General features: G+C 40.7%; 2 protein-coding genes across 4 annotated transcripts in view; both read left to right on the top strand.

The window, feature by feature from the left end:
- The window catches only part of LOC117400274 (heat shock factor protein 1-like), a 34,913-nt gene extending 26,958 nt beyond the window's left edge, over positions 1 to 7,955 (top strand). For both annotated transcript variants that reach the window (XM_033999953.3, XM_033999952.3), the window contains exons 10-13: positions 1,970 to 2,075; positions 3,585 to 3,650; positions 3,949 to 4,012; positions 5,551 to 7,955. In XM_033999953.3, the coding sequence (XP_033855844.2) occupies positions 1,970 to 2,075; positions 3,585 to 3,650; positions 3,949 to 4,012; positions 5,551 to 5,750 (436 nt within the window). In that variant the 3' untranslated portion in view covers positions 5,751 to 7,955. The remainder of the gene's footprint in view (positions 1 to 1,969; positions 2,076 to 3,584; positions 3,651 to 3,948; positions 4,013 to 5,550) is intronic.
- A 6,498-nt stretch (positions 7,956 to 14,453) lies between these two features.
- Positions 14,454 to 22,633, top strand: part of LOC117400491 (casein kinase II subunit alpha-like) — a 42,024-nt gene continuing 33,844 nt past the window's right edge. Inside the window, exons 1-3 of one of the 2 annotated variants that reach the window (XM_034000537.3) lie at positions 14,499 to 14,565; positions 15,542 to 15,608; positions 17,837 to 17,938. The gene's annotated coding sequence lies outside the window, so the exon portion shown is untranslated. Of the gene's footprint in view, positions 14,566 to 15,541; positions 15,609 to 17,836; positions 17,939 to 22,633 lie in introns of both variants that reach the window. The other variant, XM_034000536.3, reaches the window with a different exon arrangement.

Genomic DNA, 22,633 nt, shown 5'->3' with positions numbered 1-22,633 from the left:
TGTCAAAAGCTTTCTGGAAATCTAAATAAACCATGTCATATGCTTTGTAATTAACCATTGTTGATGTTGCATCCTCAAAAAAATCAAGCAGGTTAGTTAGACACGATCTCCCTTTCCTCTAGTACTACATTTTTAAAAAACAGCCATCCTTTTTCTGTGGATGTTTTCTCTATTTTACTCCAATCTACTTCTGTTAGTCTCTGTTTCATACCTTCATAGTTTGCTTTTCTAAAATTGTAAACCTTAGCTTTAGTCATTACTTTTGAGGTTTTTAAAAAGCACTTCAAATGAGACTATGTTGTGGTCTGAGTTTGCCAATGGTTCTCTGACCTCTGTTTTAGTTATTCTGTCTTCGTTATTTGAAAAGACTAAATCAAGGCATGTCTAGTCGGTGCCTTGACAAATTGCGTTAGGAAGCAGTCCTTTGCAGTCATTTGTCATTTCCACCATTTCAATTTCATCTGTCTTGCTCCCTCTGACCCATATTGATTCTGTGTTGTTTTTTTCTTCCAGATTTAACACCTATAGTGCTACCCCTCCGCCTCTTCTGTCTTTCCTATACAGCGTATACCCACTAAAAATATATTTGTCTCCATCACTCTCGGATAACCCAAGTTTCTGTAACACCTATCACACCGTAGTTACTTGTTAGTGCAGTAGCTTCAAGTTCTAATATTTTGTTTCTGAGACTTCTAGCATTTAGATAAGTACATTTAATGGCTGTCTTACCTGAGTTGTTGCCCTTGTTTTGATGTAGTGTCCCCTCTGTTTTTTTGTTGATTCCCCCCCCCCCTTTTCTAGTTTAAATCCTTTCACTGAGTAGATTGGTTCCCTTTTTATTTAAGTGCAGTCCGTCCCGCCTATACAGATAGTCCTTGATAGTGCCTTCATACTCTCTGTGCATGTTGTATTCTGCAATGCTCTGCTTTGATCATGGGAATCAGGCAAGAAAAATGATCCCCATCTTGCCGCTGCCACAATGCACATATCTCCGAGACCATTTGAGGCAGAAATTCATATCTGCAGGGTTAGAGGAACACTGCATGCTGTATATACAGTTAACGGGCAGCAGTGTGGAGTAGTGGTTAGGGCACTGGACTCTTGACCGGAGGGTTGTGGGTTCAATCCCCAGTGGGGGACACTGCTGTTGTACCCTTGAGCAAGGTACTTTACCTAGATTGCTCCAGTAAAAACCCAACTGTATAAATTGCAATTGTATGTAAAATAATGTGATAACTGTATAATGTGAAATAATGTATAATGTGATATCTTGTAACAATTGTAAGTCGCCCTGGATAAGGGCGTCTGCTAAGAAATGAATAATAATAATAATAATAATAATAATAACTTTGACTTGTTTTTTTCATGTTATGTAGCTATATTCAGGTTCCATTACAGTTGCAGTGCAGTAAAAAATAAGTGTTTCACTGCTGCATTGTTTTAACCTCTGTCTGTATCTCAGATACATTCTTAATATACAGTGCCTTGCAAAAGTATTCAGACCCCTGACCCATTCTCTCATATTACTGAATTACAAATTGTACATTGAAATTTAATTCTGTTTGATATTTTATTTTAAAACACTGAAACTCAAAATCAATTATTGTAAGGTGACATTGGTTTTATGTTGGGAAATATTTTTAAGAAAAATAAAAAACTGAAATATCTTGTTTGCATTCAACCCCTGTGCTGTGGAAGCTCCCAGTTTACACCGATGAAAGAAATTGCCCTAACGAGGACACAGTTACCTTACCATTGGCCTCCACCTGTGAACCATTAAAGTTGCTGTCACATTTTCTGGATAAAAACCCCAAGGATCATTGGTCAGGCTGTGAATCTGAAGGAAAATGAAGACCCAAAGAGCATTCTACAGAAGTTAGAGATAAAGTAATACAAATGCATAGATGAGGGAAAGGGTCTTGACTGGGCAGTCCATCAGCTTTGATTCCTCTCCTCTTTTTAATTCCAGGAATGACCTTTCTGAACATTTAGAAACCATTGATTCCAGTTTGGAAAACCTGCAGACAATCTTGACTGGGCAGTCCATCAGCTTTGATTCCTCTCCTCTTTTTGATGTGAGTATGAAAAACAACTGGTGTGTATTGTGTAGATGTCTTGCTTCAAGTGCTCCGGCTGCTTCTTCCACGAGTGTTTAGTCTGGGTCATTATCACCTGAAGGGAATGCATCTGTCTGGTAATACAGTGGAGGGGTATTCATTGTATCTCTCTGGTAATACAGTGGCAGTGTGTTCATGGTCTCTCTCTGGTAATACAGTGGCAGTGTATTCATTGTATCTCTGGTAATACAGTGGCAGTGTGTTCATGGTCTCTCTGGTAATACAGTGGAGGTGTGTTCGTGGTCTCTCTCTGGTAATACAGTGGAGGTGTATTCATTGTATCTCTCTGGTAATACAGTGGCAGTGTGTTCATGGTCTCTGGTAATACAGTGGCAGTGTGTTCGTGGTCTCTCTCTGGTAATATAGTGGAGGTGTATTCATTGTATCTCTCTGGTAATACAGTGGCAGTGTGTTCATGGTCTCTCTCTGGTAATACAGTGGCAGTGTGTTCATGGTCTCTCTCTGGTAATACAGTGGCAGTGTATTCATTGTATCTCTCTGGTAATACAGTGGCAGTGTGTTCATGGTCTCTGGTAATACAGTGGCAGTGTGTTCATTGTATCTCTCTGGTAATACAGTGGCAGTGTATTCATTGTATCTCTCTGGTAATACAGTGGCAGTGTGTTCATGGTCTCTCTGGTAATACAGTGGCAGTGTGTTCATGGTCTCTCTCTGGTAATACAGTGGCAGTGTGTTCATGGTCTCTCTGGTAATACAGTGGCAGTGTATTCATGGTCTCTGGTAATACAGTGGCAGTGTGTTCATTGTATCTCTCTGGTAATACAGTGGCAGTGTATTCATGGTCTCTCTGGTAATACAGTGGCAGTGTGTTCATGGTCTCTCTGGTAATACAGTGGCAGTGTATTCATGGTCTCTGGTAATACAGTGGCAGTGTGTTCATGGTCTCTCTCTGGTAATACAGTGGCAGTGTGTTCATGGTCTCTCTGGTAATACAGTGGCAGTGTGTTCATGGTCTCTCTGGTAATACAGTGGCAGTGTATTCATGGTCTCTCTGGTAATACAGTGGCAGTGTGTTCATTGTATCTCTCTGGTAATACAGTGGCAGTGTGTTCATGGTCTCTCTGGTAATACAGTGGCAGTGTGTTCATGGTCTCTCTCTGGTAATACAGTGGCAGTGTGTTCATGGTCTCTCTGGTAATACAGTGGCAGTGTGTTCATGGTCTCTCTCTGGTAATACAGTGGCAGTGTGTTCATGGTCTCTCTCTGGTAATACAGTGGCAGTGTGTTCATGGTCTCTCTGGTAATACAGTGGCAGTGTATTCATTGTATCTCTCTGGTAATACAGTGGCAGTGTGTTCGTGTGTACTTTGGCATTTGGTCTGACATGTTGTGGACGTCGGATATGGTGACCTGCCTACTTTCCTCTGGCACTTTTCTGATAACTGTTTATATCATTGCTACGGGTTGGTAAGTTTGTAGAGTAATACACGTCTGATGTTTTTTCAGCTCTTTGCCTCATCCCTCTCATCTACTGATTTTAACCTGCCAGATCTGGACACCAGCCTTGCAAGTGTAAGTTATGTTTAGTCTTCTATTTAGCTCCTTATATAAGCGCTGGGATTTCAGCTTTTTATTTGCTGGCACAGTCTGCAAGTTTTGAAAAGTTATTATTTATTTATTTATTTTACTGTTTTTGTATGCATTAGGATCAGCCCTTAATCCTCAGACTTTTATTTTTTTGGTATCCTTACATTGTTGAAAAGAAAATGTAAAGACTTGCATCGTAGTAATAGTTGCTGCTCAAACATTATAGTAAGTAAGCCAGGCCAATCTGTTTGAATGCTTGCATGTGTTTCGTTTTATCCTAAAGATCCAAGAATTGCTGACACCGGATCAGAAGTTCACAGATACAGCTGCAAACTCCTCTGACACTGGTAGGTTATGGGCATGTTTGTATAATAATACATAGTCTCTGCATGTCTCTGTTCTCATATATATTGTATATTATATTATGTAGTAAAACCACGAACCAAGCCAAACTACCGAGTTGATCTTGGATCACACAAACGCAGTTTTTGCATGGGCATTACAACAAGGTTAGGGTATCAGTGGACCTCTTGCGCCCTCTTGTGAAAAAAGTAATGCAGCACAAGCAGATGCTTTGCAGAGACCTGTCTCGGCTAGTCAGTGGCACAGCTATGGGAGCCCATACCTGGTAGTGTGAAGAATTCACCAACTTCCTTTGGTCTTTGATTTTTCTGTACTTTTGATTTAGTCACAGACCAAACAATGCTGGTGCAGTATTAGCTGAATAGTTAACCACCGTAACTGAGCACGAGAGGCAGAGTTAGCAGGCTGTTTTGAAGAAGAACAAGCGTCTCATTCCTTCATATTTATTCTCCACCCTTAGGAACATAAGAAAGTTTACAAACGAGAGGAGGCCATTCAGCCGATCTTGCTTGTTTGGTTGTTAGTAGCTTATTGATCCCAGAATCTCATCAAGCAGCTTCTTGAAGGATCCCAGGGTGTCAACATTACTGGGGAGTTGGTTCCAGACCCTCACAATTCTCTGTGTAAAAAAGTGCCTCCTATTTTCTGTTCTGAATGCCCCTTTATCTAATCTCCATTTGTGACCCCCTGGTCCTTGTTTCTTTGCAAATATATACATTAAAGGGTACATAAGGACCTTTTTTATTTTATTGTGTTACATGTTCCCATGTGTTGCTTCAACTGTTTATGTAAGGTGTGGGTATTGTTTAAATTTATTACTATTTTTTTTTTACATTTTGACCACTTTTTTAAACTTTTAAATTGCATTATTATTTTATTTCTTAGCAGACGCCCTTATCCAGGGTGACTTACAATTGTTACAAGATATCACATTATACATTATTTCACATTATACAGACATCACATTATTTTACATACAATTGCCCATTTATACAGTTGTTTTTTTTTTTTACTGGAGCAATCTAGGTAAAGTACCTTGCTCAAGGGTACAACAGCAGTGTCCCCCACTGGGGATTGAACCCACAACCCTCTGGTCAAGAGTCCAGAGCCCTAACCACTACTCCACACTGCATCCCCTGCCTCAAGATGGCTTCCCATGTAACTGCATGGACCTCTCAGAACTACATTTCCCATTATCCTCCTGCTCACTGGTAAATCCATCTCTGTTACATATGTGAGCTGGAGGATGATGGGAAATTAGTTCTGAGAGGACCATGCGGTTACATGGGAAGCCATCTTGAGGCAGGGGATGCAATTTAAAAGTTTAAAGTGGTCAAAGTGTAAAAAAAAAAAAAAAAAAAAAAATTAAATCCATACCCACACCTTACGTAAACAGTTGTAGCAACACATGGGAACATGTAACACAATAAAATAAAAAGGTCCTTATGTACCCTTTAAGATAAGACTGCCATAACTCCCTCAGCTAAACTACTGAATCTCTGTGGTGTGTTTGTAAATGCAGGGAAACAGCTGGTTCAGTATACAGCCCAGCCCTTGTTCCTGCTGGACCCCAGCAGTGCCGATGATGGAAGCGCAGACCTGCCTAACCTGTTTGAATTGGACGATGATAACACTTACTTCGGAGCTCGAGACGACTCTGAGGATCCCACCATCTCTTTGCTTTCAAACCCCACCTACCAGTCGAAAACCAAGGACCCTTAGCCTGAAAGCTTGCCACTTCTGCAACTCTGCTTCATTTTTCAGTGTAAAATGACAAGTCTAGTACATTTGTGGGTTTATATTTGAGATTTTCTCGTGTGATCTGATTCTCTGGATCGCCTTGAACTCAAGGATATGTCCCAGAGACGTGCCAGGAGTCCACCTGTTCTGTCTGAAAATAACAAGGATTCCAGACACAATGCAGGTTCTGCTGGTTAATCTAATGTAGCGCTGAGAACTTTGTATATCTCAGCTGAAACATTCGATTATTCAGGAGTGTTTCTTACTGGAATAGTTTCTTCTGATACAGCACCAATGTTTTGTAGTTGATAATAAACTAATATTAACCTACAGAAAGATATGTTGGTCATGGAAAAACAAAACATTTTGACAGTGGAACGAAACCTGTTAAATCCTACTTCTAAGTGACAAATGACAGGGTGTATGTGTGCGATTGTACAGCATGGTCTGCTGTGTGCATTTCCGTGTGTGTTTTCTCTTTGGTGGGCCAGGGGGGCAATGGAAGTAGACAAGACTATTGGTGTCTTCTCTTCTGACTGGCTGAGAGGAAAAGTAAAACCATACTCGGTGTGCCCAGTGCAAGTCAGACATGCTTTTCCTGGCTCTAATCTTCAATAAAAGACCATGAGTCATTTTTAAATACTGCTTGTACTGAAAGCTGCACACTATCCCTGGATCACACTAGCCTACATGTGTATATATAACATTTTCTGCAAGCCTGGTCCTTTAGTAAATCTCTGGCTATATAAGTGAAACCTGTTTTTGAACACCGGCAAGTCTTTTTTATTTATTTATTTTTATTTTTTTTAAGACTGCCAGCTTGTTTTGCCACTCAAAAGCAAGCCTGTGTGTTACACTACAGCCACAAGCATTTATAACACCAGAGAGGAAGGCACTTTGTGCTTAAAAACATCATTTAAACTTACGGTTGCATAGATAGCTTAACAACCACATTTAAAGAGAAATGAAAATGCAAACCATACTGCGTAAGAAACCTGAAGTATGAGAGAACAGACAGCCAGGTTTCCCTTTGTTTGGTTGGTTCTGTCCACAGTTAGCCATGGTCACACACACACACACACACACACACACACACACACATTTAAAGAGTGACAGTGCTTTTAAAATGTTAAACACTTTACAAAGATAGTTTTAGGGGTAAGGTGACTGCTATTTCAGCAAGCATAAAGCAAGTTTATATATTTCCCTCATATATAATCTCTGCATGCATGTGAACAGCAGGCAGCTCTGATACTGTTGTATTCTTTAATGCAGGAGGGAAATCTAAAGTAAAAAAATCTATATCATTATAATAACGGAAAGAAACCGGACTGCATTTGTGAGCGACTTATGCTATTGTGATGTTATTTGTATATTTACACTTTAAATTGTTAATAGTGAAAATGTATTTTTGATTTTTACATAAGATTCCACTCAATATACTTGGCTTTCTGTGGTTGAAAGTTTTATTTTTGTAATATGTGTTTGAACTTAGTTACTGGTTCTGTGTTCAGAACTTGAGAAAGAAGAGTAAAAGGAAACATTGCTTGTTTGAAATAAATAACCTCAAAGAAAGGCCCAACCTGGTCGCCAAATAGGCTGGATCCCGTCCATTATTCCACTGGGGTTGACATGGGTGGGAGATGCATCCAAATGAAACCGTTTAGCCAGGAGGATATTTGTGACTGCATCTTGTTTTCTGGCTGTGAGGTGAAAGTATAAAGAAGATTCTATAAGTAGCACAATGTTATGTGTGGCCATATTATTAACACTTTACTGCCAAGGATTAATATGTTCCCATACCTATTTTAATGCATATTTTCTCAAATATATTGGGAAGCAAAGGATTAAGCATGAAGATATATTTATCTTGAAATGTGGTCACCAGATGCAGTTTACAAGATGCATATATCTGAACTTCATAACAGGAATGCAGCTCTAAACACTAAGTACATTACATTGAGGGAACACCTAGTTTCATTTTGTATTGCTGGCAGTACAGAGGTGGTGTTCGTTAGATGCCGCGAGTTCTTGCTACATGGAACACACTAATTTAGCAAATCATTAACAGATGTTAAGAGAGTCCAGAGAGAGTTTATACCAGTATAGTAGCATTGGCATTGATTTTCAGACCTTACACTAAGCAACTGTTTATAGTTTAATAAAAAGAACCCAATAAAACATGCATTTATTTAGTCTGAGTGCTTTTTTTAGTAACTTGCGATACAGACAGAACGAACGCAGCATTGATCTGTGTTTCTTCAGTTTCTTCTGTAGACATTGACTGCACTTCAGCACGGTCTCTAAATAAAACTTTATGTAGTGTGTGCTTTTACAGATCCAGCATGTCACAATATAGAAAGAAATGTGATACTGAATGCATCCCACTGCAAAAGCCAAAGTATAAAGGAACCTAAACCAAGAGCACTAAAATGCAAGGCATTATCTTTGAGTATTCTGTTGTTTATTTCACATAAATTCGTTCCATGTAAATTTCTTTGGGGGGGGGGGGGGGTATTTTTTTTTAATCACGACTTGTCTTCTTTATATTTAGACATTGCAAAGCACTGTTAAACTATAATACCTGCTGATGTTCATAAGTTAAAGCCATATTATTTCCCAATTGATGCATTTTACCTTTAATTTCTTCCTCTAAGCTGTTAAACCCTTTCTGTTAAACTAGTTTCCTGCCAGAGGCTTGTCAAAAAACAGCTTCTCATTTTATATATACAGTGCCTTGCAAAAGAATTCAGACCCCTGACCAATTCTCTCATATTACTGAATTACAAATGGTACATTGAAATTCCGTTCTGTTTGATATTTTATTTTAAAACACTGAAACTCAAAATCAATTATTGTAAGGTGACATTGGTTTTATGTTGGGAAATATTTTTAAGAAAAATAAAAAACTGAAATATCTTGCTTGCATAAGTATTCAACCCCTGTGCTGTGGAAGCTCCCAGTTTACACCGATGAAAGAAATTGCCCTAACGAGGACACAATTACATAAGAACATAAGAACGTTTACAAACGAGAGGAGGCCATTCAGCCCATCTTGCTTGTTTGGTTGTTAGTAGCTTATTGATCCCAGAATCTCATCAAGCAGCTTCTTGAAGGATCCCAGGGTTTCAGCTTCAACAACATTACTGGGGAGTTGGTTCCAGACCCTCACAATTCTCTGTGTAAGAAAGTGCTTCCTATTTTCTGTTCTGAATGCCCCTTTATCTAATCTCCATTTGTGACCCCTGGTCCTTGTTTCTTTTTTTAGGTCAAAGAAGTCCCCTGGGTCGACATTGTCTATACCTTTTAGGATTTTGAATGTTTGAATCAGATCGCCACGTAGTCTTCTTTGCTCAAGACTGAATAGATTCAATTCTTTTAGCCTGTCTGCATACAACATGCCTGCATACGAAACCCGGGATAATTCTGGTTTCTCTTCTTTGCACTCTTTCTAGAGCAGTGATATCCTTTTTGTAACGAGGTGACCAGAACTGAACACATTATTCTAGGTGAGGTCTTACTAATGCATTGTAAAGTTTTAACATTACTTCCCTTGATTTAAATTCAACACTTTTCACAATATATCCGAACATCTTGTTGGCCTTCTATATAGCTTTCCCACGTTGTCTAGATGAAGACATAAACTCCTAGGTCTTTTTCATAGATTCCTTCTTCAATTTCAGTATCTCCCATATGATACTTATAATGCACATTTTTATTGCCTGCATGCAATACTTTACACTTTTCTCTATTAAATTTCATTTGGCATGTGTCTGCCCAGTTCTGAATGCTGTCTAGATCATTTTGAATGACCTTTGCTGCTGCAACAGAGTTTGCCACTCCTCCTATTTTTGTGTCGTCTGCAAATTTAACAAGTTTGCTTACTATACCAGAATCTAAATCATTAATGTAGATTAGGAATAGCAGAGGACCTAATACTGATCCCTGTGGTACACCACTGGTTACTTCACTCCATTTTGAGGTTTCTCCTCTAATCAGTACTTTCAGTTTTCTACATGTTAACCACTCCCTAATCCATGTGCATGCATTTCTTTGAATCCCTACTGCATTCAGTTTGAGAATTAATCTTTTATGCGGGACTTTGTCAAAAGCTTTCTGGAAATCTAAATAAACCATGCCGTATGCTTTGCAATTATCCATTTTCAATGTTGCATCCTCAAAAAAGTCAAGCAGGTTAGTTAGACACGATCTCTCCTAAACCATGCTGACTGTCTCCCAGGATATTGTTCCCATATAGGTAATTTTCCATTTTGGATCTTATTATAGTTTCCATACGTTTACATATAATAGAAGTCAGGCTTATTGGTCTGTAGTTACGTGGTTTGGTTTTGTCTCCCTTTTTGTGGATCGGTATTACGTTTGCTATTTTCCAGTCTGTCGGTACAACCCCTGTGTCAAGAGACTGTTGCATCATCTTGGTTAGCGGTTTGTAAATAACTTCTCTCATTTCTTTGAGTACTATTGGGAGGATCTCATCCGGCCCAGGGGATTTGTTTATTTTAAGAGCTCCTAGTCCCTTTCACACTTCTGCCTCTGTTATGCTTAAGTTATTTAAAATTGGATAGGAACAGGTCGACATGTGGGGCATGTTGTCCATGGCCTCCTTTGTAAAAACCTGTGAAAAGTAATCACTTAATATATTTGCTAATTTTTTTTTTTTTTTTAAGTCAGTCAGCTCGGGATCTCCGTCCTACGCTGTTATGCACTATACACTGGGTTGGCCAAGGTTCCCCTTCTATTTATGCACGTTCCCTCGGATACGTAACAATTTCTTTTGTAAGTTATTTTCTTTCTCTAGGCTGGCTGTCTTCCTCAGCCATGCTTGCCTATTTTGGTTGCTCGCTCCCACCACTGGCATTCTTGCTTGGTCTATGTTTACACTGGCCTTCTCGGCCAGTGTCTCTGTGTATTCCCAATCACGGCTACCCGAATGCATAACCAAGCGCAGTACTTATGGACCGAGCAATCCACCAAGGCCCGCCTCTCAGCAACTCAGAGAGAGGGAAAGCCAACACACCCTCTTCCCCACCTCTCTGTGTCAACGCCATGACTGACAGGCGGATCTTACGAGGCTGCTGCCCCCTTCCTGCAGTACCACGCATGCGCCAGACAGTCAGCACAGATCCCTCCCTCCCTACCCCCACCCCCCGTTACACCTGTATTGTATTTTAGTAATATCGTTTGCACTATACTGTATTTAAATATTGATTTGCATTGTAACCTACTAACCTTGTATTGACCTGGAACACGTGTAAATCACCTTGGATAAAGGCAGCTGCCAAATTAATAAATAAATAAATAATATTAATAATAATAATAATAATAATAATAACAACATGCACAGGACTGGTTACAAAGATTAACAGTGTGTTCAGAGTGGGGCTTACGCATTTACAAATTGGATTCCAGTCAGGTAACCCCATTCTGCTCCCCCACCCCGAGATATGAAAGGGCAGTTTACTTGCCATATAATAACATGTAACTAGACAAGCACGCAAGGTACAGAAATGTAAGTAGAAATACAATAAGTATAGTTGAGGACAAAATTTAAATAACAAGTGGATGCCAGTTAAAAATACTCCAATTACAAAGTAGCCTACCCTCAAATGAGGACAATGGTGTTTAATGGGTTAAGCCAGCCTCCAAATAAGGAGTCTGCCGTACTCACTACCCCAGTCTGCGCTGGTAAGGAGACTGCTGTACTTACTACCCCAGTGCACTGGTAAAGAGTCTGCTGTACTCACTATTCCAGTGCGCTGGTAAGGAGCCTGCTGTACTCACTACCCCAGTCTGCACTGGTAAGGAGTCTGCTGTACTCACTACCCCAGTGCACTGGTAAGGAGTCTGCTGTACTCACTACCCCAGTGCGCTGGTAAGGAGACTGCTGTACTCACTACCCCAGTGCACTGGTAAGGAGTCTGCTGTACTCACTACCCCAGTCTGCACTGGTAAGGAGTCTGCTGTACTCACTATCCCAGTCTGCACTGGTAAGGAGTCTGCTGTACTCACTACCCCAGTGCACTGGTAAGGAGTCTGCTGTACTCACTACCCCAGTGCGCTGGTAAGGAGTCTGCTGTACTCACTATTCCAGTGCGCTGGTAAGGAGCCTGCTGTACTCACTACCCCAGTCTGCACTGGTAAGGAGTCTGCTGTACTCACTACCCCAGTGCACTGGTAAGGAGTCTGCTGTACTCACTACCCCAGTGCGCTGGTAAGGAGACTGCTGTACTCACTACCCCAGTGCACTGGTAAGGAGTCTGCTGTACTCACTACCCCAGTCTGCACTGGTAAGGAGTCTGCTGTACTCACTATCCCAGTCTGCACTGGTAAGGAGTCTGCTGTACTCACTACCCCAGTGCACTAGTAAGGAGTCTGCTGTACTCACTACCCCAGTGCGCTGGTAAGGAGTCTGCTGTACTCACTACCCCAGTCTGCGCTGGTAAGGAGACTGCTGTACTCACTACCCCAGTGCGCTGGTAAGGAGTCTGCTGTACTCACTACCCCAGTGCGCTGGTAAGGAGACTGCTGTACTCACTACCCCAGTCTGCGCTGGTAAGGAGACTGCTGTACTCACTACCCCAGTGCACTGGTAAGGAGTCTGCTGTACTCACTACCCCAGTGCGCTGGTAAGGAGACTGCTGTACTCACTACCCCAGTGCGCTGGTAAGGAGACTGCTGTACTCACTACCCCAGTGCACTGGTAAGGAGTCTGCTGTACTCACTACCCCAGTGTATAGTTGAGGACAAAATTTAAATAACAAGTGGATGCCAGTTAAAAATACTCCAATTACAAAGTAGCCTATCCTCAAATGAGGACAATGGTGTTTAATGGGTTAAGCCAGCCTCCAAATAAGGAGTCTGCCGTACTCACTATCCCAGTCTGCACTGGTAAGGAGACTGCTGTACTCACTACCCCAGTGCACTGGAAGGAGACTGCTGTACTCACTACCCCAGTGCACTGGTAAGGAGTCTGCTGTACTCACTACCCCAGTGCGCTGGTATGGAGTCTGCTGTACTCACTATTCCAGTGCGCTGGTAAGGAGACTGCTGTACTCACTACCCCAGTGCGCTGGTAAGGAGACTGCTGTACTCACTACCCCAGTCTGCGCTGGTAAGGAGACTGCTGTACTCACTACCCCAGTCTGCACTGGTAAGGAGACTGCTGTACTCACTACCCCAGTCTGCGCTGGTAAGGAGACTGCTGTACTCACTACCCCAGTCTGCACTGGTAAGGAGACTGCTGTACTCACTATCCCAGTCTGCACTGGTAAGGAGACTGCTGTACTCACTACCCCAGTGCACTGGTAAGGAGTCTGCTGTACTCACTACCCCAGTCTGCGCTGGTAAGGAGACTGCTGTACTCAATACCCCAGTGCGCTGGTAAGGAGTCTGCTGTACTCACTACCCCAGTGCGCTGGTAAGGAGACTGCTGTACTCACTACCCCAGTGCACTGGTAAGGAGACTGCTGTACTCACTACCCCAGTGCACTGGTAAGGAGACTGCTGTACTCACTACCCCAGTGCGCTGGTAAGGAGACTGCTGTACTCACTCTCCCAGTCTGCACTGGTAAGGAGACTGCTGTACTCACTACCCCAGTGCGCTGGTAAGGAGTCTGCTGTACTCACTACCCCAGTGCGCTGGTAAGGAGACTGCTGTACTCACTACCCCAGTGCGCTGGTAAGGAGACTGCTGTACTCACTACCCCAGTGCGCTGGTAAGGAGTCTGCTGTACTCACTACCCCAGTGCGCTGGTAAGGAGACTGCTGTACTCACTACCCCAGTGCACTGGTAAGGAGACTGCTGTACTCACTACCCCAGTGCACTGGTAAGGAGTCTGCTGTACTCACTACCCCAGTGCACTGGTAAGGAGACTGCTGTACTCACTACCCCAGTGCACTGGTAAGGAGACTGCTGTACTCACTACCCCAGTGCGCTGGTAAGGAGTCTGCTGTACTCACTACCCCAGTGCGCTGGTAAGGAGTCTGCTGTACTCACTACCCCAGTGCGCTGGTAAGGAGTCTGCTGTACTCACTACCCCAGTCTACGCTGGTAAGGAGACTGCTGTACTCACTACCCCAGTGCGCTGGTAAGGAGTCTGCTGTACTCACTACCCCAGTCTGCGCTGGTAAGGAGACTGCTGTACTCACTATCCCAGTCTGCACTGGTAAGGAGACTGCTGTACTCACTACCCCAGTGCGCTGGTAAGGAGTCTGCTGTACTCACTACCCCAGTGCGCTGGTAAGGAGACTGCTGTACTCACTACCCCAGTGCACTGGTAAGGAGACTGCTGTACTCACTACCCCAGTGCGCTGGTAAGGAGTCTGCTGTACTCACTACCCCAGTGCGCTGGTAAGGAGACTGCTGTACTCACTATCCCAGTCTGCACTGGTAAGGAGACTGCTGTACTCACTACCCCAGTGCACTGGTAAGGAGACTGCTGTACTCACTATTATTATTATTATTATTATTATTATTATTATTATTATTATTATTATTATTATTATTATTTATTTCTTAGCAGACGCCGTTATCCAGGGCGACTTACAATCGTAAGCAAATACATTTCAAGTGTACACTACCCTAGTCTGCACTGGTAAGGTAGTTTAACAAAGCTGCATCTACACTAGTTCTTCACTGGGGCTTAATTTCTCCCGCCTAATGAAGAATGTTGCGCCCCCTAGCGGAAAGGAGACAATTCTTTCTTTATCTCCGCTGTTCGCTTGGAACCTAGTGTCTGCAGGAGCCGCCATATTGTCAAACCAGCGACGCAGAGAGGTAACGCGGTACAACATTTACATTCATAACTAGTTCAGCCTTTATTCTGCACTTTGAAACAGTGATGGTAATGTGGGCTACAAATCTAATGCTTCCGTTTAACGAGAACTGAAACACATAGAGCTCTGCTTGTATTGTATTTTTGCAAATGTAGTGCAAAGACACTTCGGTTTTCATCCATACCGGTGGAGCGACCGGATTTAGATTACACGGAAGGCTTGGGACATACAATTCTGCTTTCAGATAAGACATGAAAATACACATAAAACGTTTCGATTTTCAAAGATAAGATCAGGATTATTGGTTCAATTTTGGGGACTATGAAATACATTTGCTGCGTTGTCTTGCACGTTTGAGGAGAGGAAAGGAGGAGGGGGGGGGGGGGGGGGAGCCTACACTAGCATCTATTTTGGTACTAAAAGTACAATAAAATAACACAATGTGAAGAGTTGTATTTTTTTTCAACACATTTAGAAATCTGGTGACATGTTTTTGTACACTGAGCTGATGCATTACATGTATATGTATTTAAATTAAAACGATAATATTTTATTCTGAGAGGCGACCAGTCTCCATTTTAACAAGCCCAGTACAATGTTTCTGAATTATTTAAAATGACTACCAAGCCTCATTAAGTGTTTATTTGTAGTAATAATAATACTGCAGTGTAAATGTGTGACGTGTTGCTTTGAAGGAACGATAGACGTGAACACGTTTTTGGATTTCAAAGTAACACCGGTTTGAAATGTAATGTTGTGGAATTGGTTGTAGCACGTTCAATACATTACACTTTGCACTTGGGTAAATATGTTTTCTAACACAGAATTCTCTTGGTTCATTTTTTTCTGTTGGATGAAGCATTTTACTTTTATTTCATAAAGCACAACCAGTGAGTTACCAGAAGAGGACTAAACAATATATTGCTGTTTTTGTTGTTTTACAATTTCCACCTCCCTCTGTCCCCCTCCTTAAATAGGCTTATTCGTCAGGAAAATCCCAGGCTACGAATGTGGCCTTAATTTGAAAGGAGAAGCGGGGGTTGGGTAAGATGTTGGGAACATTTTATTTATTTACTTCAGTTCAAGGTACTGTCGTTCTGTTAGGTAACGCCTCTAAATAATATATTTATTTTATACTGTAATATTTGGGTCTGTTCAAATCGGCACTTTTACACCCCTGTCAGTGTCGTGGTGAAGTAACCAAAGTCTGATTTCAATTTTATTGCTGGATATTGTGCACACCTGTCAGTCACTGTAAATTGAAAACGCAGTTTTGGTGTAAAGCACCTTAAAACATCTATTGCGTTTTGTGGTTGTTTTCAGCGGTTTTCAGGTTCCGGCTTCAGTGTCAGTTTGTTACGCCAGGCCTCCTTGAAGGGGTCTGTGTTGAAAGCGCCACCAGCCAGCTGAATCGTAATGCTCGATATCTTGTTCCTTTGGAAAGCATGGTCACAAATTAGGCCATACTGCTGTAATTTACAAACGATATGAACAATTAACATTCGTTTGTGTTAAAAATCAACTTTGGAGGATTATTAACGTTCCTATTGTGAAACTTTGTTGATAAGTTTGATACAAATCATTTTCCTGACCCGTTTATGCAACGTGGAACAAGGATTTATTTAAATAATACATTTGGCATTAAGAGTGCAAGGTTGAAGGATGTGAAACCCTTATGTCACTCCCGGATTACCACCACTGTGTTGTCAGAAAGCGCATTTACTGTACATGCAAAGGAATGCACTTAGCAGCTAAGCTGTTTGAAATTACTGTTATAAAATAGTTGATTATGTCTTAATACTTATATTTTACTTAGAATTGTTATATAGACAATAGAGTTCTAATTCTAAATTGGTGTTATCTGGACAACCTTCTAAATTCTACACGAGAGTTTTTTTTTTTGGTAGGGCTCTATGTGCCTGAGATCTTTATGCCTGAGATCTTTAGTATGTATGTATGTATATATATATATATATATATATATATATATATATATATATATATATAGTGTGTATATATATATCCTAGTTGCACATGATACATACTGTACATAAATATGTATTGCACCTTTATCAGCCTACACAGTGACCTGTGATAGGAGGTAGACTGTAGTTCTTCATTGTGTAGTGCCTACTAGTAAAGCACCCTCATTTTCATTGCTGATATGGGTGCACTTTTCCCCTGAGAATGAGACGTACTGCACAGTAGTTCCAACACAAACCTCTACATGTTTAATTGTGATCGGTGGTGTTAGCAGTTGCATATTGTTTAAACTTACAACCTCGTTCAGGAAGACCGTTCTTTATCTTGATGCATGTGATCCAAATGCAAGTGTGTCGCTTACATTAGTTTCTGTAGTGGCTTTGTCTGAAACTTCCTGTTTTGAAAGCTTGCTTCTTGTGAGTTTTCATGTTAAAGGTCTAATTGTTGAGGTGAACTAAAGGGAATTGAGTTCTTGTGCAGTGTTTTGCATAGAAGCTCGGTGGATGCTCGTTACAGTACACTGCATCACTATGGAATGTGAGACAGGGCACACAATTGGTACCCCTGCTACTCTGCCAAGACTGACTGCCTGATGCCCCCATATAACACTTTGTTTTTTTAGATTGAGTAGCAAGCTATTGGGTACTGACAAAGCCCTTAAGGGGGTTAGACATTGTTTTGAAATCGGCACAAATAAAAACCGTGTGGTTTTATAGTCTGCATTTTTGGGGGTAGAGACTCCAGACAGTAACGGTAAACTAAATGTGTTATGAAAGCTATGCAAACAGGCATCACAACTAGGAAGTTTACAGTGTGCAACTGTGAAGAGTTCCATGATTGTATGGCAAATCTAAAACTTTTCAAGGTTGATACAAAAAAAGAACTTTCTTTTTTAATTATTTTTTTAAAGACAATTACAAAAAAGAACAGCATATGGATTTGTGCAGATTATAATGCAGTGCACAGAAAAGGGTTTGGCTGAAGATTTACTTTGAATGTCAATTGCAGATTGATATACTACATTTAGTAGGGTGTCTAATTGTTGTATTTACTGGACGTTTGCAAAGATGTTGCCTATTTGTTAATGTCACAAATTGGCAGAACTATTGATGACCAGCCTATATATTGATCATGTTCTTACCTATTTTTGGAATATCTTTAATTTATGCTTAGTAACTTTTTGTAAATTTTATTCTTTTCACAATGTGTTTTATGAAAGTGTCCCTTTCAAGGCTTGCTTTCTGTTTGAGTGTCCTGTCTTCTCACTTTGCTCTTTCTTCTTTTTGGAGGTCTCGCAGCCTGCATTCCTTCGTTCTCAACTCCTGCCGAGCCATTGCAGTGCTCCTGATTGCTCGCACCAACATACCTGCTGCAGGAAGGTCCCTTAAGAGGTAAGGCTAGTCTACTGAGATGCATTTCGTTTAGACGTGCTGAAGCAACGTAGTGGATGTCTGGCTCGGGAGAGAACCTGTGTCCAAGAATGTACAATGACTGTTGTGCTGCATGTCTTTCTGAAATAAAAACGGTGCTATTTGAATACTGATGAATCTGTATGCTTTATTTGAATTATTATTACAGCAAAACCTGTCCAATCCAGCATCCCTTGGGACTGGAAAATTGCACCAGATTAGACAGTAAGTGTGCTGGATTACAGAGGTGCTGTAAAAAAAAAAAAAAGAACATACTTCTCTGTACCTAAAAACTTTATTACTGTACATGCACAGGATAATAAACAATAATGCCTCAACAAACTATATACCTGTTACTGGCACAAGCCTGTTTTAAACCATTCACATAGAAAGACCTTCACTGGTTGTTCTGTACCTGCATGCGGGATTCAGGCACTTTCTGCGTTGCTTTAGGTACAGGAGGCTGTGTGGTCCAGTGGTTAAAGAAATGGCCTTGTAACCAGGAGGTCCCCGGTTCAAATCCCACCTCAGCCACTGACTCATTGTGTGACCCTGAGCAAGTCACTTAACCTCCTTGTGCTCCGTCTTTCGGGTGAGACGTAATTGTAAGTGACTCTGCAGCTGATGCATAGCTCACACACACTAGTCTCTGTAAGTCGCCTTGGATAAAGGTGTCTGCTAAATAAACAAATAAATAAACAGTTGGTATTTCAACCATGTCTGAAGCTCTTCACTTCGCTCTTTGTGTTGGTTTTAGTGAACTTTCTGATAAGCGTCCATTTTCTTTAAAGAGATAGCTTGAGTAGGGCTGGGTATCAGCAGTGTCTTCTCAATACGGGTCACGATACAAGGGTCACGATACGTATCACGATACAAGGGTCACAATACGATACGTATCACGATACAAGGGTCACGATACGATACGTATCACGATACAAGGGTCATGATACGATACAAGGGTCACAATACGATACGTATCACGATACAAGGGTCACGATACGATACGTATCACGATACAAGGGTCACGATACGATACGTATCACGATACAAGGGTCACGATACGATACGTATCACGATACAAGGGTCACGATACGATACGTATCACGATACAAGGGTCACGATACGATACGTATCACGATACAAGGGTCACGATACGATACGTATCACGATACAAGGGTCACGATACGATACGTATCACGATACAAGGGATACGATACGTATCACGATACAAGGGTTACGATACGATACGTATCACGATACAAGGGTTACGATACGTATCACGATACAAGGGTCACGACACGATACGTATCACGATACAAGGGTCACGACACGATACGTATCACGATACAAGGGTCACGATACAAGGGTCACGATACGTATCGCAATACAGTAAATGAAGCATGAAAATCACACAATTGTCTCGTGCTGGTGAAAGTGTTTGCACTAACACTGGTAAAGCACTTTTGGTCAAATAAGCTTCATGGCCTGTTTTGCTTTTGTTTTTTGTTTATTCAAAATAAATGTATTTAAAACAAAATCACCAATCAGGACTCCAGACAAAGTTTTTGCCTAAGAGCCAATGGCTCATTGGCCAAAAAAAAAAAAAAAAAAAGGTCGCCAAATCCAGTTGTTGGTGCCACTTCAGGAGCAAGTTGGTTGCTATCAAAGTACAACAACTTGCTAAGACACTAGTGATACTAAAACATTAACTTGGGCTGCATTCACACTGGGTCCTTTTCAAACTGACTCGCTCTGGTTCGTTTGTTTGAAACGATCTATCAATGTGCTTGCTGTTCACACTTTTCTGCGAGCAAAGGCGCCACGTTTATTTGGCTGCAAACTACAGTTAGTTTGTGTGGTTCCCTTTCCTTTTTTCTCAGGACCGAGTCCATTTGTGTTCACAATGCAGTTTTCAAGTGCTCTCGGCTTGTTTATATGGTGTGTGAACCGGATGTTTACAATATCCTGCAGGCATATTGAAAGATGCCAGCTATTAGGGGTGCAACAATGAATCGATACATCGATTATTGATAATCTGCCCTTAAATTTCCTGAGCTTCAATTACATATTGGTGAATTGATGCATCAAATTAGAGCCCAGTTTGAAGTCTCCTGTTCCCGGTTTGCATTAAAACCTTGAGTGTGTGAGTGCGCTTCTTTTAGTGCTAGTACGGTACATTAGAGCTTTGCTAGGATACACACTTCAGGCCTCTACATTCGTTGATTAAAGGCCTTGATTAAAGAATTAAGGTAATACGTTTTTTTTTGTTTGTTTTAAATGTATTACATCTACCGATTTACCTTCTTTTGTTTCAAAGCATGTTGTGTTTGGATTATGTGGCAATATTATATAAAAAGAAGCTGAATTTAGTATGATAGTTAAATTAGTCAGGATTTGTGAGATTAATTCAAATGTTTTGCTTTTGGACATAATGTTAATAGCAATGAACAACCATAGCTGAGATAGAAATTACTTCTGTTAAAATGTAATATTTGTTATTACAATGGTAAAGGGACATCTGATGCGGACGCACGCATATTCTTTTCAGTTGTTACTCAAGTCCTTTTTAATATATGTATTTTTTTATAATCGGAAGTGTTCTAATTTGAATGTAAGTTGTGCCTTTTAGTTTGACTTCTGCACAATGGCGTTTTTAGTTATTGGATCTTCTGTTTAAAAAAAAAAAAAAAAAAAAAAAAAAGTTTGTTCTATATTTTGAAAAATAAAACGTCAATGCATAAATTATTGTTGATAAATGCCTATACGATAATTGAATGTGAAATTAGGGTACCAGCTATTGATGTATCCGGTTTTTAGTACAGCATGTTTTAGATTATTACATATTGCTGTGGAAGAAAGCACTGGGAGCGGGCGCTAATTTAATTAATACATGTATTGAATGCCTACAATAGGAGAATAATGCAGTTCACGCAAATTTTGCACGGTTCTCATATTGTCACCATTAAACAAAGTAATTTAAGAAAATAATTAATATATTTTATGAAAATCTCTGTCAGAGCTTCACAGTTTCTCCCAAAACTCATTATTTTCTTTATATTGGCATCTAGTCCAGTTGTACAAAAAGCCAGATTTAAAAAATAGATCAGCTATTACCATTTAAACATATGGCATACACATAATCAGAATGGTTAAACAAATCCATATAATTGTTTATTATTTTTGAATGGCGCTAACACAACCTAATACATTACTCTGCTATTAACTTGTAGAGCACACTGATGCAGTTTTGTACTTAATAAAATACAATAGCAAAACCGTGACGATTAACAATTTCACTCTTTCCGAAAGGGGGGGAGGGGGACAACAAATTAACCCTTTAATTTAAAATGTAACCCTTCTAGGACTGCGATCGTGTAAACACGATAAAGAAAGCACTTGTTTTGATGACTTACAGGGCCACCGTACTTTGCAGTACAGGCTTGAAACTCATCAATGGATAGGGGAGGGACTGGCGTTCACTTCCGGATAGGGCGGAGACTGTATACAGCAGCCAGGAAGACAAAAAAGCAGAAAGAAAACATCACAGAAACTTGTTTAGCGCTAATAAAAAGGGGGAAACACTGTAAATCTGATGAATGCGACTTATAATTACATTAGAACATTTATTCTGTCATGTGTTTTAATGTATTACGTTTTACAACATTTATAAATATCATGAAACAAGTGGATATAAGCAAATACTATTTCATGAACTAAATGTATCCGGTACTTTTTTTTACTTTTCCTAATTACTGATAATGAAATGAGTAACTATTTTATTTATAAATATTTACTTTGAGAAAATAATCGAGTAGTGTCTATTATTGCTTATAAAGACCCTGAGAATAAACGTGTATTATGTCATTGCAATCACTTGGGTGAAACACTGTCTTGTAATTTGCCCAAACATCAATATTTTTCAACAAAACTTTCAGGAAGTATTGCAAGGTCCCTCGGGTCATAGAATAACGTGTTTTTATACATGTATCACTAAGCAGAATACATAATAAATTACTTAACTTTAACAAAAAACGAAATACAGCCAAAAAACGCCTGGTCCTGGGGGAGCATCTCGCTGAAAAACACCTGGTCCTGGGGGAGCATCCCACTAAAAAACATCTGGTCCTGGGGGAGCATCTCACTGAAAAACGCCTGGTCCTGGGGGAGCATCCCACTGAAAAACATCTGGTCCTGGGGGAGCATCTCACTGAAAAACACCTGGTCCTGGGGGAGCATCTCACTGAAAAACACCTGGTCCTGGGGGAGCATCTTACTGAAAAACACCTGACCCTGGGGGAGCATCTCACTGAAAAACACCTGGTCCTGTGGGAGCATCTCACTGAAAAACACCTGGTCCTGGGGGAGCATCTCACTGAAAAACACCTGACCCTGGGGGAGCATCTCACTGAAAAACACCTGACCCTGGGGGAGCATCAAAATGCTTGGTCCTGAAAGGGTTAATGCTGAAACTGACAGTCCCAGATTTCACAGGGTGTCTGGTAACCCTAGTTCCCAAATAATTTTTTTGTTGTTTGCTCTTCTTGTTTCCTCAGAATATTAACTAAACTCCACGCAAAATGTTTACTTCCTAGTCAGGTTACATTGTATCGTATGTGCAGAAGGACCGAGACCAGCTGTTGTTCACATTGAGGTTTAGCAAGCGAACCAGACTGTGTG

The sequence above is a fragment of the Acipenser ruthenus genome, chromosome 4 (assembly GCF_902713425.1).
Source record: "Acipenser ruthenus chromosome 4, fAciRut3.2 maternal haplotype, whole genome shotgun sequence".
In the NCBI taxonomy this organism is placed as follows: Eukaryota; Metazoa; Chordata; class Actinopteri; order Acipenseriformes; family Acipenseridae; genus Acipenser; species Acipenser ruthenus.
The sequence above is the reverse complement of the archived record's forward strand: the minus strand, read 5'-3'. Positions and strand labels throughout refer to the sequence as shown.